This window comes from Larimichthys crocea, chromosome II (genome assembly GCF_000972845.2).
Source record: "Larimichthys crocea isolate SSNF chromosome II, L_crocea_2.0, whole genome shotgun sequence".
In the NCBI taxonomy this organism is placed as follows: Eukaryota; Metazoa; Chordata; class Actinopteri; family Sciaenidae; genus Larimichthys; species Larimichthys crocea.
The window spans coordinates 9,112,798-9,128,814 of NC_040012.1; the positions used below are offsets into that span (position 1 = coordinate 9,112,798).

General features: G+C 38.2%; 1 protein-coding gene and 1 long non-coding RNA gene across 5 annotated transcripts in view; one reads left to right on the top strand and one right to left on the bottom strand.

Annotated features, from left to right (window-relative positions):
- The window catches only part of LOC104926201 (RALY RNA binding protein like), a 42,092-nt gene extending 31,082 nt beyond the window's left edge, over window positions 1–11,010 (top strand). For all 4 annotated transcript variants that reach the window (XM_027288571.1, XM_027288568.1, XM_027288565.1 and 1 more), the window contains 7 exons: window positions 3,290–3,365; window positions 4,845–4,892; window positions 5,614–5,807; window positions 6,792–6,905; window positions 7,107–7,264; window positions 9,459–9,496; window positions 10,213–11,010. In XM_027288571.1, the coding sequence (XP_027144372.1) occupies window positions 3,290–3,365; window positions 4,845–4,892; window positions 5,614–5,807; window positions 6,792–6,905; window positions 7,107–7,264; window positions 9,459–9,491 (623 nt within the window). In that variant the 3' untranslated portion in view covers window positions 9,492–9,496; window positions 10,213–11,010. The remainder of the gene's footprint in view (window positions 1–3,289; window positions 3,366–4,844; window positions 4,893–5,613; window positions 5,808–6,791; window positions 6,906–7,106; window positions 7,265–9,458; window positions 9,497–10,212) is intronic.
- On the bottom strand, window positions 672–16,005 carry LOC113747732 (uncharacterized). The gene is made up of 3 exons (XR_003463842.1): window positions 15,951–16,005; window positions 15,432–15,520; window positions 672–1,014 (listed from the first exon to the last, which is right to left on the bottom strand). It is a non-coding gene; the product is annotated as an uncharacterized LOC113747732 (long non-coding RNA).
- Window positions 16,006–16,017: the final 12 nt, after the last annotated feature.

The following is a 16,017-nucleotide window of genomic DNA, read 5'->3' on the forward strand; positions in this document are numbered from 1 at the left end:
CCCGTTAGTCTCATCACACAGTCCCTATACTGTAGCTGCTTAGACAGCATAAACCTCTGCCAACTTTAAGGCTCCAACATGCATTCAATTTAAAAAAACTTTTCATCAGTCAATTCATCTATCCATGCCTGTCCTTTAGTTAACAGCGCCTTAAGTAATGTTTGGTCTGAGTCACATATGCTATTCAGATCAGCCCAAGACATTTGTAAGCACTTATTTAATCGAAATCGGCAGGGTTAAGGTCAACCTAAAGGTTTTTTTTTAGTTAGATATATCAGCTTATCAGCAAACTACAACAACAAAAATATATCAAATGAAACTTTGGAGCATGATACAAAACATACAGGACAAAGATAACTAGTACTAAAGAGAGAAAAAAATATTTGAAAATTTTTAACTTGATGTATCACCCTTTTTAAACGTCTTTTTATCCACCTTATCCGTGTGTAAAATAACATTCAGAATTTTCTGAGGTACTGGTCTAACTTACTGGAGGTAACATCCTTTTCTTTTTATTATGGCTCATTTTTTATAAAAACTGCAGAACTCTAAAGGCAAAAAGCCAAACTGAAAATCAAACTTCAAACCCTAAAACCAAAACTTCTGTGCTTAAAGGAGATAGATAGTTTATTTGAAGTGGTGTCGTGTGACGAACTGGGAAACTGAAGCGGTTATGTTGCTCTCTTCAAAGCCACCAGACTTAATTGACAAAGAACACGGGAGTTGCCTCAATCCACAAACAAACTAATCGACCGAGGCAGCGGTGGACCAGATGCTCTTTGTCAGTGAAGTGTGGTGGCTTTGAAGAGAGCATAGATCGATATAAAAGCTCCAGTTTCTGGCAGAAAGGGCTTTCTGACTGCAAGGTAAAGCCATGAAAATATTCTACTAATTTTTTTTTTTTGATTTTTAAAACAGGTTTTGATGCTGCCTTCGTCCACAGCAGTGCATTGCTGAGCTTCCATGCTGGTTCTCATGTCTGCTTCCCCAAACTGGTGGCGTGCCAACCTCCATCTAAAAAAAAAAAAACAAAACAAAATGAAAAAAACACTTCTATTACTTGAAATACACAATGTGTTTCTAAATGGCAGGATCATTCAGTTTCTTGTATTTTTTTGTTTTGTTTCTCCCTCTTATCTGTAGAATAGTGTATGGATACAGTGTTGCATACATGTCATTATTGTGCTGATATTAAAATGGTCTCTGTACAGTTTTTGTTGCAGTGCACGTTTGAATAAAGGTTCAGTATATTTTACTGAGTTTTCAGAGTCTACTGTATTGTAGACACCCTATCACTATGCTGAATTGGCAGTCAGCAATTGTTACTGTTTGCAGTGTAGCTGTAGATTTACAGACAGATCATTGGATTACTTTGATACAGAAGAAAACTTTAAAAATCTGAATTTATGAAGTTATATTTTTTCTCAGATTTTTAAGAGGATGTATGGACATTGATTCATAGTGGATATCAAACAATTATATTCTGGAGTAGTGTTAAGTCACAAAAACCTGTGTGTTAGAGCATTGTTGTAAGTACAAACCCTGTTCTTAAATTGATACCGTCCATCTTGTTTTTATACCATCCATATGCTTTTTTTTACAGTAGTTGCCATGAACATTTTATTTATTAGAGAAGTTAAATTGTTAACTTCTAATTATAAAACGCCTTAAAACGTCGAGTCTGCAGGGTTTCACTGCAAAGATTCAGCCTTGCACAAAAATGTTGGAAAAGTTTCCCACATAAAAAAATCGGGGGGGCTGATTTGTCTGACAAGTGATTCAGGGGAATAAGCCCTCAAGCTTCTGTCAGCGACTCACTTCCTCTAATCTCACCTTGCACTCTTTTTCACCTCCAAAAGAAATTCCTCTAATTAGAGGTGTCCCTCGTTTCTCAGAGTTTGGATACTGAAAGTACTCTGTGTGGTTTTTATGTCACTTTTATCTAAAGAAACATAGATGCCAAATGCTTTTTGTGTCCTTAAAAGTACAAACAAGATATATAATATATATAAGGTAAGATGGACTTTAAATTCACTTGTCACAGACACAATTCACACATAAGTAAGAAATGGTCATTAAATCATGCTGGTGTTAAAGAGTCTGACAGATGTTGGAGTGCTACCACATCCTTCATTCCTTCTTTCATGGTGGGAGTACTGTAGCAGTCTGTTGCTAAAGGAGCTGTTTAATCCCTCCACAGTCTCATGCAGGAGGTGAGAGGAGTTGTTCATGATGGATGGTCAGCTTTGCTAACATCCTCCTCTCCCCCACTTCCTCTAAGGAGTCTAGGGTCAAAAATGTGGGGCTGCAACTATCATTACTGAGTGAAAAATACCTTCAGTTTCATCTTTAAATTTCTTCTTCTATCTGACTAATAGTAACATAACAAAATATATTCCATTTCAAATCATAGAAGACAGGAAAAAAAACTGAAATCCTGACAACCTTCCACCAAACCAATTTTCAACCAATTTTGTATTATGGAAATGACTTGTCTAGCTAATGATTGCAGCTCTACAATAATGACAAAATGATATCCAGCTGAAAAAACATCAGACTGTTAGCAAGTTTTTTTTTTTCATTTTTTTGGCCTTTTATGCCTTTATTGATAGTACAGCTGAAGATAGACAGGAAGCAGGGGGCAGAGAGAGGGGGAGTGACATGCAATAAATTAGCCGTCCAATGTGGGATTCGAACCGAGGCCAGCTGGAGCGAGGACTATAGCCTCCACACACGGGGCGGCCGCTTAACCCACTACGCTACCAACCGCCCGACTGTTAACAAGTTTAAAAAAAACAGAGATGCACTGTTTAAATAGTTCTCGGCAAGTATCTTTCCTGTAACTTATGTTTGTATTCATATATTAAAACAAAATGTGATGCCTATCCAAACTTTTATTTCTCCCAGTGACACTAAAACTACAAATACTGTAGCATGTCTGTAATTTCTGGCCTCATGCAATCAAATTTAAACTCCCAACATATTGGTGATATAAATATATAAATGTGTGTATGTTTACATAGTGTATCTGTCTGTGTTTATGTGTTTCATACACAGCAATGTGTGAAACATTTTGACAGTGGTATTATGGCAATATATTAGATTTAGTCAATTAAAAGCTTGAAGCGCATTTATATTTCTATAGTAACAATTTCACAAAATCAGTGCAGGTATATGGATGTAAAAACACTGATTCTACCTCATATAATACACAGATTTTTGTCGCTGCAGCCTTTGTATCGCCGACTTCTGTTTCACATCATAACACTGATTTTCATTTTGTTTCCAGATATCAACATGGCAGGAGAGCCAAAACCATACAGGCCTAAGATGGTCTCCAAGAGGCCTCTCTCGTCCCTCTACAGGTCCGTGTGACTTACTTTGCTGTATAAGTCGGATATTGCTTTGCTGACCTACTTCTCCTTGCTGCACTTTCATTTGGCTGTCTGTAAAATATGTGGTCATGCTCCTCACTGGCAGGTCTGGTGCTTCTGGAGGAACAGTCAATCAGTCAAGTCCCTACTTGTGCAGCTTTTTCTGTCTGCTTCTATTACCCATTCGTTCATCTTTGACGTTTTAAAGTCTTGGTGGAAGCAAAGAAGAAACCGTGCACAGGATGTAGCACGGCTGAGATCTTAATAGAAAAACAAAATAACTGTTTAATAGTGCTTTTAAAGGAACGTTTTCTCATTTGCTGTCTCGCTGAGAGATGGATGAGATGATCAATACCGCCTTCGTGTCTGTACGTTAACCACACAGACTGGAAACTATGAAGCTGGAGCCTTCAGAGGAAATAACTAGTGTGCCTCTGTCACAGTATCCTACCTACAGTACACCTCGAGGGCACTCATTAACTTGTTTATTTGTTTAATCTGAACATGTTGCAGTTTTGTAGGCAACTGTTAACTAAGCTAAGATAACCAGTAGTCTTACATTTAAAGCAATACTTAAATGTTTTGGGATATTTATTTATTTATTTGGCAATAAATAAAATGAGAGGACCAATTTGACTCATGTCTGTATGGTGAATAATAATGAAGCTACACTCAACACACCATGCTAATGGGTTTTTCTTTGTTTTTAAACAGAATAAACCCAACAGATAAAACATGTTCATTCATGATGAACATTTAGAGCTGGGAGACTCATTTTGTAAGAGGCTAGCTGTTTTCAGCTAATCTAAAGCTAGATGTGTGTGTATGAAATGCCATTTTAGTCAATATTAAATAAATAAATCCATAAATAGGTTTGCTTATAAAGTTAATATAAATGAGAACATCAATATAGATCAATATATTTTTTCAAAAGGAGTAGTTTTGTTTATTTCGAGGGACTTATTTACTTATTTTGTATTTCCAGAACAGCCAGTTTGTAGCAGGGAAAACTGTAGGGTGGTGTGATTTCTCTTGTGAGTTACTTGGTGCTAAAATAACTTGCGACTTACAGTAGCTGCCGTTAGCTATTTTCTGCAGCTCAGTTAGCTGTTCTGCTCTGTGAGATAACTACAAACTCTTCGTTTAAATATCCATTATCCAAAAAGCACTTATCCTTACAAGTGTCATAGGGAGCTGGAACCGATCCCAGCTGGAAAGTCGCCGGATCATCACAGTACACGGGCAATTTTAGATTCACCAGTTAACCCCTTAGCCTGAGGGAGGAAGCCAGAGCCTGAAGAGAACCAACGCAAACACAGGGGTCATTTAAGTACATTTAAATAAGCTGGTAATTACATGTGGAATTATGAAATAAGTAAAAGTGGTCCTTATTTTAAAAAACACAGACGTAATGCACACACACTAAATGCATGCAGTTAACGCTGTAACACAATTCTCTTATCTTCACAGTGGCTACGAGTTTGACTATGACTACTACAGAGACGATTTCTACAGCAGGTACGTGAATCCAGTAGCCTTTTTTACTTTCCATATTGTTTTCCAAGTTCCTTTTTTCTGTCTCTCCTGATATTTTGCCGCTCAGAGTGCACCCTCCTTCCTCCACGTTTCCGAGTCAGCTACTTAAGTAAAGATGAGTTTTGAGCAGAACAGCCCCATTTCCATCTGAGCCAAAGTAACTACATTATCATAGGCATAATGAATGTCATATTGGGGAGGTTTTTATTCCTCTCCGTTGGGCTTACTAATGAGGCTTTTATCCGCATAGACGAGTACTGAATGTCAGATAGTCCCCTGGCTGGTCATTTGCGCTGGAAAGGCAGAGAATGTATCTTCCTTCTGACATTTTCATTGGTTTGTTTACTTCCTCTACTTTGCAATATCCCTGAGAGTTGAATCCTTCAGCTTTGAGCCATTATTGCTATTTTGGCAATTTGGTGTGTCGTAGGCAACAGAAGACATGATTTGACTGAATGGCTGTGGTGTTGTTCAAACATATTTTGCAGCATGTCCATTAGGAGCTTTGCAAGCGCTGCTTGTTGCTCGACTGATAACATCCGCCGGCCGCAGGGTGACTCCTGGGGAGAAAAAACACTAACTTGATGATACTCTTTGCTTCAGTGCACATAATAAATTCATGAATACAGTTTTTCTGTACTGTTTAAACTTTTTTTATTGTTTCTATGATTGCTGCAACTTTTTGTTTTTCCTGTGTCTTCAGACTCTTTGAGTACCACGGTCGTGTCGCGCCCCCCACCCGGGCTGTGATCCCCATCAAGCGCTCGCGGCTAGTTGTCCCGTCCACACGCAGAGCTAAATCCTCCTTTCCAGTCAGGGCCTGCTCTTCCTCCTCTTCCTCCTCCTCTTCCTCCTCCCGAGCGCTCAATGTCAGCTCTTCCATCACAGCCCCGAAACGTACGTTGTTATGCTGCCCTGCTCTGTTTTAAAGGAAAAGTCTTGTTTATCCCAACTTGGGTGTTGTAGTTATCAGTTATCATAACATTGCACTCACCAAAATTAAATGCTGAGATCTGGTTTAGTGCTATAACTAATTTTATTACCTAATTAATCTTCCAAAAGTTCCCCCTGAAATTTGACAGCTTCATATGTCTTGTTTTGTCTAAATAACAGCGCCGCTCCACACAAATTTAGTCAGGGGGGAATAGAAAGTGATTTTTTTTTAAATGTTTTTTTTCTGGCAGTTAATTGCCAAGTTCATTTTCTGTTAATGAATTAAATCATTTATAAAATAATCGTTTCAGCTCCAGCAGTCAGTAGAGACTGAGCTAAAACACTTAAATTCATCAGGTCAACACAACACAGCTCCAAACAAATACTCATGTTGCTTCAAAACTGCCGGATGTGTAAATAAGCAACTGGTTGCTAACAATTGTGCCATATCAGATTTTAATTAGCCTGATGTGTTTGTAATTCTGTTTGTACTCTATTGAAATAAGTAGAGAAATGTAGTTCATGATAGGGCACACATTTTTGGCAATACACATACTTGTTTTTTTGTGTTGGATGAGAAGATTGATACCTCTCTCATAACTGAACTGTGAATAAGTTATCTTAGCTTAGCTTAGCACAAAGACTGGAAACAGGTGGAAACAGCTAGCCTGGCTCTGTCTGCAATCCACAAAAAATGAAAGAATAAACATATTTTTAAAATATACATTCCTCTAAGTTGGTGAGTATAGTGGTGCACTGCTCGTACTCACAGCTACTAATCAATCATCATAAACTTTGGCTCCCTCTGTCCTTTGACTGCCTCAGCCACATTTACGACAATGTCCTTGGCCGTTGAGACATCAGAGCTGAGCTGTAGCTGTTGTATCTGTCTCCTTGTCAAACCTCACATTAAGTATGCGTTTTAACTTTATTAATATATGCTCACAGTGAAGACAGACCAGCTTCTAACGATCAAAAAGGAGCTGTCACAGATCAAAACCAAAATCGACTCACTGCTGGGAAGGCTGGACAAGATTGAGAGGCAACATCGCTCTGACAGCGGTAAGATTTAACAGCGTATATACTGAATATGGGGAGGGGACCACGAGTGCTCATTAGGTGTTGTGATGAAGAAAATATTAAAACTTCATAGTGTGTCTGTGTGAAATATTATTCTATTAGTAACTAATATCGGTCCAATAAATCTGTTATGCTCTCGTGTTAACTGCCAGTCTTTCTCCGTCTCGCTCTTTCGTTTGCCAGACATGCAGAGGAAACAAGAGGAAGTGTGTGAGCGTCTCCATGGTGACGCAGCAGACCACTCTGGCGGAGAGGAAGCGGAGGGGACAGCCGAGGTGGAGGCGGGGGAGATGACGGACGGCGGCGAAGATGACTTTGAAGATGAAGGCACCAGCGATATGGTGAGCCGGGCCAAGTAGCCATTTACAGCCTCAACAAGGAGGGAGTGAGTCCCACTGTGTCTGAAGTGAATGTGACGATAATGTGTGCGTGTGCGAGCGTGCATGTATTTGCGTGAGTCTACAAAACATATAGTACATGTCCCTTAATGCACCTCTGAGCGTTAAGTATGTGCTCGGTCACTTTAATGCCATCTACTGCATGTGTTCCCTTGTACAAGATTAAAGTCATAATCCCCGTCGCTCAAGGAATAGTTGAACATTTTGGAAAATTCACTTTCTGCAGGAGAGTTCGATGAGTAGATTGGCACCACTCTCATCTCTGTACGTTAAATAGAAGCTGAAGCCACGATCCAGTTAGCTTAACTTAGCACAAAGACAGAAAGACTGACTCTGTCCAAATGTGACAAAATTTGTCTCCCAGCACCTTTAGAGCTCACTAAATAACACACAACATCTTACTTAATCTGTACAAAAACCAAAAGGTTATGTGCTGGACTAATTCTTGCTTCTGTGCAGTTGCCAGGCAACCAGTGAAGACTCCAGTAAATGACTGGTCCCAGTCAAGAAGTAGTCTGGTACATAACCACCCTTTTTTTAAATGTTTATTGTGTCCTAGTCACATGCTCCAGAAAATAGGGGGGCATCATTTCACCTCCTCCAAGCCTCGATGCAATGACACTTATCAATGATTGTTCACAGTTAGACACATGTAAAAAACATTGCAGTGTCCACACAGGTGTAACGCAAACTTTCCAAACTCTCATTACAGTGACGCTAAGAGGTTAAAATACCCACACTTACTACGTTAATGGTATGAACCGAAATAAACTGATTTGGCTGAGATTTGTGATTTTTGAGTCTGAACTCATAAGCAAACAACCTTTTGAAACGCTCGTTCTCTGAATGCAGTTCGGTTCAATGAGAGCGATGATAACTTATCAGGTAATCTGACTTCTTCATTTACTTTACAAGTAGTATCACAGAGCTCTGCGCGACCACAAATGTCTACAATATCAGTGGGTATCTACACCTCACCTTCAGCAGACAGGTTGAGAAGTGAGAGTGAAAATAAATCTACCTTTTTTTTAAACGCAAAAGTTTAAAAATAAACCCTTCCCTCCCACCGGTACACAGCTGTAGGTCAGAACAGAATCTAGCACGAGTGTTTTATTCTTTTAAAGCTCCAGCTCTGCCCTACAGCTCCCCCTGGGATAACCAGCGGATCAGCTGGCTGCTCCGTCTCTCCACTCGTCCTCATGTTGGCCTAATGGCAGACTGGACGATAAAGTAACTCACTATCGCCTCTGAAGGCACAAATGGTATCTGATCTAATATCCGATTAAAGAATAGGCAAATAACCTTCATACTCAGTGCTATGAACACGCTTCAGTTGATACTGAAGTATTTGGATTCAATAGTCAGTTGCTCATCATTAACAGACAGTAGTTGAATAAAACTTCCGCTCTCTCACACCAACACTGAATGGGGCTGCTGACGTCTTTCAATTTTGGGTCTGTTTCGTGATCATATAAAAATCTTTTGCATAAAAAGTGTTTTGCTTTTTCAATGGAAAAAAAAAATCTAAAGTATGAACTGTCAATAAACTGAATATCCTTTCAAACTGCTCGGCCATGGAAACGGTGGAAAAGGTATGAGGTATGCTAAATTCCATGAACAGTCCATTAAATACCAAGTTACCCACCTAACTCTGTACTTTCTGATGAACAAATATGGTTCATGTGGTAAAGAATTAAACACATTCATACAAAATGTTTATACAGAACCTCTCTGGATCTATATTTCATTTTTGTGTCTATTAAATTCTTTCAACCAGAATAATAAAAATGCAGTTCTTGATGATTGATTCTTTTATTTTGATATTTTGCCTTTGGTGCTTCATGAAAAGGCCATCAGTGCGACAACAACAAACCCACAAGTTAAATAGAAAAGTGCACTCGGGTCACTTACTGAGCAGATTTTCCTCCAGGTGTGCCTGGGGTGATGCACAGGTCGGCTCTGACGTCATTCTGAATCCTCGTGTTCACATAGATCATCCACCTGCCACACACCTGAATCCACACCTGCATGGATAGTTCACTCCACCTGCACTAATCCCTGCAGGATATGTTGCCTTTTATTATGTCGATCAGCACAAATTTAATAGCTTTTTTTTCCTCTTTTCTTTTAATTGCAGATAGAGAACCACATATCGGACATTGACAACTGAGTAAGGTCAGTATTTAATCAATGCTTGAAAGGGCATTCTTCTTTTATTAATTTATTTATTTTGGAAAAAAAACAACCGTTGTACAGTATACTGCCTGGCAGTGTCTGGACACGATGTGCACAGTGCCTCTTTTCAGTGCGCGACAACTTGTAGTCGGCAACAACGGCAGCAGAAAAGATGTGAGGCTTTTTTTCCCAGTTTAAAGCAGAGTGAGAAACACTGCTCTTCTAAATGGCCTGTCGCTCTCTTCCTCTGGGAGCGTGAGGAAAGGCAGCTTCTCTGCAGTTATCATTGATGACTGTCTGAACAGCCGCAGAGATAGGACTCTGCCTCATCCGCACTTTCCATCAAACGACATTTAAATCCCCCAGTTTTCTTTGTATGAACAAATAGCTATGAGATTTAATTTGCCTCTTGGCTGACATTTCCTCCCCGCTGTCTTCGAGTTCCCGATAACGGAAATCTTTTCCAGCCGCTCCGAACATGATAGATTGTTAAGATGATGGCTTAATGAACTGTTTGTCCTCAGGTGGATATCTTGCAGGTAATATCAGGAGCATTACCGTTAGTCACAGTCCCCACGGCTCCTTTCTTACCTCACGGGATAATCTTGCAGATAAAGCACTTAAAAACATGGCCACCTTTTTCTATACAGAAAAACATTCTGGCAATAATAATGAATTTTCACTGTTGTTTTGTGTTTTTCATCTTTTTTTTCAAGCTGGGAAAATGAAGCGTAGAGTGCCCGGAGTTGGGAGAACAGAAACCAGCAAAACCTTTTTAATCAAGAAGGTGTGTTAGATATTAAAGGAAAGCAATGTCGGGAGTGACTGACAGCAGAGGAAGAGTTTTCCAAACTTCGTTTGTTGCTTGTTTGTGTCATTAGAACACGACACTCCTGACGTGTACATCATCAAAATGCTGGTTATGAATATTCTCCAGACTACTGTAAGATCAACTGCAAAGAGCAATCGATAATTTCCCTTCAAACTGATTGCCTCTCTGAAAAATAAGGACAATATATAGTGTGCTTAATATATTATGTATTGTGCATTAAAAATACAGTTATGTGATAAATCAGACGAACCATCAAACACCTTCCTTTTGTTGTACCACAAATGTATGTTTGTTCTGTTTGTGTGCGTTTGAAAACTGTGACGAGCCGCACCGCCGGCAGAGAGCTAAATATGAATGTAAGAGGAACACGTTTTCTTTGACACTTGATTATTATGTGATTTTTTTTTTTTGCTTTATTTGTACATTTGGCTGAAATGTACAGTATGTAAATGTATTCACAATGCCTCCACACAGTATTGTATGCATATCATGTTTGTCACTTGCTATCCATAATAAGATGAATTTCTGTTTACGTTCTGTTTATGGGAAACAAAAGATGACTATTTTGTACGATCAGCATGTTAAAAATGTAGCTATTATGGATCATTTGTATTCATTGCATCTGTTGTACAGCTATGGATGATATCAGTTTTTGAAATAAACCGTCTCCCCCCCTCCCACACCAAAAAAAAAAGCCTGAGTGTCGTGAGGATTTCATTTTTAAAAGCAATTGAGAGACAAACACACACTGTTTCTGTGGGAGTCTTCTGCTCCCTTTAGACCTGGCAAACAACTTCAACAATCTTTTTATTATTCTTGTATAACATAAGGAGTAACCGAGGTACCTGACTAAACTTAGTTACCTCTCCAGCCTCAAACCATTTTCAGCCACACAGCTCTATGGAGGGTCGCCTCTCGGTAGATGCACCACTCTGATCCAAACTTAAATGTCTCTACTATTATTACATTGTCACGAAACATTGTTCATTCATGTTCCCCTGAGTATGAACCCTATTGATTTTAGTCATTCTGACTTTTTCTTTCACGCCACTGTGAGGTTCATATTTGTGTTTTTGGTGTTAAATATCTTGTTCAGTGTTGAAATGTAACTAAAGTGCATTAACTTTAAATATTTCACTTTAGTATACATGGGAGTCACTTGTACTTCAGTATTATCTGTTTATGCAACTTATATGTACAGTATATACTTTATGTTTTATCTCTGCTCTATTTCAGAGGGACTATTTTCATTTCATGGTTATAGTCTCTGGATCTGTTTTTCTTTGTAATAATTTTAATGATTTTATTAAACAAGTTAAGGTGTCACATTGGGCCCTGGGTAATTGGGACAGTGTTTCTTATTTTAAATTTTTTATAAACCAAACAATTAACTGAGAAAATAATTAACACATTAATCATGAAAATAATCAAATTATCATTAGTTGCAACCAATGGTAAAAAGCAGCGTACACATTACTGCACAAGTAACAATCTAATCACATATATTAATATTTAATATATAAAAACTGTTAAGTGGTCAATTTTCTGCATTGGGTACTTTTAATACTTTACGTGCATTTTCCTGGCTGTACTTACACACTTATGTTGCATTTTCAGTGCAGGACTTCAACTTGTAATGGAGTATTTTTACACTGAGGTTTTAGTACTTTTTCTTAAGTAATCTGAATACTTCCAAGAAACTGCAGACATTTAAGTCCCTCGGGATGAATTTTAACTTTTTTTTTTTTTACCTAAAACCATCATCAACATTGGTTTATTACCAAATATCTGCAAAATTAATAACATTGCCACCTGCCTCCTCTGTACTTTGTGTTTAGTTCTAGCAAATGTTATCATAATAATCACATACTCCCATTAGTACACTGTGTACACTATACTCCCTGGCAAGGTAGAGACCAGAAATAATAATCGCAACATTTTACAGCTTTTTCTTCTTTGTCGAATTGCAACTGGTGGAGCATTAATGGCAACATTTGACTGCCAAAATATAAATATAAGATATATGTATAACTTACATTTGTATATTTATATATTGCAGCATTCACTGCAACTGTTTCAACTCCAGCTGCCATTTTCATTATGCTGGTGGTCCTTCCTCTTCTCCTATGTAGCCAAACTGGCGACCACGATAAGTATTCAGCATTGCAGAGTCAACTTTTTTACTGTTATGAGTGCACCATCTGGGAACTTACAGTACACTGCATTTTGCCATAACTTACACTGTGAACACACTCAAAATAGTAAGTGCAAGTATGAAAGTACGTGAATTGAGACGCCACAATACTTTAACATCAGTATGTCAGCATTGTTATTGTGTCATCAGCAACATCAGAGTGCCACTAGCACAGCTGGAGACTCTTTATCATGTCATTAACTGTTGAATAACATCAGAAATAACATTGCATACTTACTGCCTGACTCAACTAAAGTTATACTTCTTTGTAACTTTTACTTCCAACCTCCACCCCGTTTTTTCAGAAAAAATGGGAGTAGCAAGGAGTGATGCCAAATGTACAAATTCTTTACTCAAAATGAATTATAGCATTCTTTTATATATTAGTCCTTTAATTGGCATTTTTTTTAAACACAGTGCCCTTGAAAACTGCAGCTTATGAGAGATAAGTGGTGGTAAAGCAGATGGCATTTCTAATTCACTCACTTCATTAGCACCAGATCATCATTTTCACAGGTTAAGGAGGGCCATTGGCTGGGTTACAGGTATAATTGGTTCTATCATTGCTGGCTAGTAGCCAGTGAGTACAATGATCAGTCATGCTGCTCCTCTAATATGGACAATGTTCACTGTGTGATGAACTGAATTAATCACCGCTCTGTGGCTACTAGATGAATTATGAGTATAATAAGGGTCGGGATCTTTATAATACATCTGTGATAGTTGAGTGAGGATACAGAACTCACAAGCAAGCATTGTTTCACAGGCTTTTAAGTCAAAGACAGAGCTAATGTAGGATGTTTTATGAATTATATCTTTGGGAATGCATGCATTAAAAGGAGCCATTTGTATTTAATATATTGGTCTATTAATAATTGCAAAGTATTCAGTCATCAGCTTTATGCTCTTTCAACTGGTTCTCAATGGTCAAAAACTCTAATGAGTTTGGTTTTTACTGAATACACTTCCATTTAGGTGTGAGATATTGCATTCTTCTTCTCGTGGTTCACGTCCACATGCAGCAGGTTTTATAACTTTATAGTGCCTTCAAGGTTTAAATTCAAGTTTGGAGATGCCTATTAAAATTGTTCTATTAAACATACTATATAAGATTCTAGTGTTGATTCCGAGGCATCCTATAGAGGTAGCAGTATGTAATTTCCATGTGTCAGCAGCAAGATTATATTCAGTGGTTTGGAAACTCTTTAATGAGTTTGAAGAATTTGTGTGGACATTCCTTCTTCTTCCATCTTTACTTAGCAGATGAAAATATCTGAGAACGTTACACTGAGGTTTTGTTCTGGAGAACAAAGCTATTTAATTTGAAGACAGTAATTTTGCAGTTGCTTTGTAGTAAGTGCATAATTCTTAAAATACACCACTTCTTTGTTTTGGCAGGCGTAAAATAATGTATGTTTTTTTTCATGAAACATGTTCATTTGTGTCTTTTCTTTTTGTCCTTCTGTAATTAACGCATATTTTGACAGTGTGTTCTGATGGAGGCAGCTGGTAAGCTACATAAAAAGGAATCAAGCACAATGTTGTGAAAAACTGGAAGCTAACCAATATGTGCTACACACAAAAGGGAATAATGTCAGTTAAATACAGAGTGATCAACACGTATAGACACAGTAATAATGTGTCAGTGATTACCACAATGGGGCTAATGATAAATTTCTAGAAAATAATATAGATAATATATTAAAAAAATAAACCAGTCTAAGAATTATAAATACATGTGTTGGTGAGCATTTACAAGGCAGGGAGGATGTAAAGAACAGTGTTGAGATGCGTATGGGAAATATAGGATCTAATGTTTTTGAGAAGGACTGCAGACGATAGTTCGCCGTGCTGATAGCTGTCAGGGTGGGAGAGCAGGGGATGCAGGAATGGGCACCAGAGCTGGAGCTGGGTGAGGAGACAAACTTTCAAAGTTGTATTTTTGTACAGTAATGCACGACCACCTTCTCGTGGACTAGCTGCACAGCTAAGGTAACAGAGATGCCTCTTGCAGAGGTCCACCATTTTGTCTGCAAGCGTACTCTTACCCCCTTTTGGGAACTAAAAACCATGACATGTCGGCCTCTGATATTACTTTTTATCCGATTCACTTTGATCTGTCTCCAGCAACTTCCTCAACATTATGAAAGTGCAATACTGAGTCACTGGGCCAACCCTTTAATCAGAGTAAACAAACTTCTTATGCATGGGTGGAGATCCACTGGACACATCAGTGAGAAATGCAAGCTAGATCAAACCACAGACTGGAAATGTACTCTGTAAAACTCAAATATATTACTGCTCAATAAGCTTTCAAAACTCATCAAAGACATTTCTTACTCCACTCTCTGTTTCAGTACACATACAAATTATTCACAGCATGACTAGTACACTTAGCCATATATAATATCTCTAATATGTCACTGTACTCTCTGGCTACCAGCCAGCGATGATGGAACCAATTATATCTGGCCTGCAATCCAGCCAATGGCCCTCCTTGTCATCCATAACTCAGAAAGCTTGATATGATTTTTTTTTTTATCAAAACCTCAGCTTAGATAGATGACATTAATTTAATGCTTCAGTCCTGCTTTTGTCATCTGAGAAACATTTCAAGAATCTGATCATTTCTTTCTGCAAAAGATGTTGGAAAATGGAAATTGGAAATTGTCATTCATACATTCATAATCATTCAGCCGGATTACTGTAATTCTTTCCATCAGTAAAAGAAATCCTTCCCTCGTCTCATCTCATCCAAAACTCTGCTGCAGGATTTTGACTCGGACGAAGAAAAACGACCACATCACACTTATTCTCTTACACTGGCTACCAGTTGCCTACAGAGTTAATTGTAAAATTGTATTACTTATAAAGCCCTGAGAAGTCTTACCCCAAGTTATTTAGCTGACCTTTTAGTGCCTTGGGTCCCTTCTCGCTCCCTGAGATCCTCTGATTCGTCATTCCTGGTTGTTTCTCGTGAATAGTGGAATGAAACTACCTGAGGAGATTAGGGCTGTAAACTCTGTCAACTTTAGAAATGCACTTTCATAAAAAGGCCTTTATTTATATTCTATGTCACATTATATTATAATTTATATTGATTTATTGCTTTTAACTCATTGTTATTGTGTTTAACGTATCCAGACAATTTATTCTTTGTTATTTGACTCCAGATGTGAAAGACGGGAAGAACTGGTTTTTAGATTTGTTCACGCCTGATTGGTTTAGATTTGGTTACGTTGCCATTTTAAAAAAAAGAAGAAAAAAAAGATAATTGTGACAATGAAAACAAAATTGTGCATTTGTATGTAACCTTTATTGGTAATTCTTTTCATTTTTAAAATGTTAGTATTGGCCCCCAGGCATCTTCACATTGTCAAATCTGACCTCTCTTTAAAAAAAGGTTTGGACACCTGATCTGACCTCACCTGGATGGAGGTGAAGGGTTCCCGGATGCTGCCGTTAATGACGTCACATGAACAGGAAGCCCAAAGC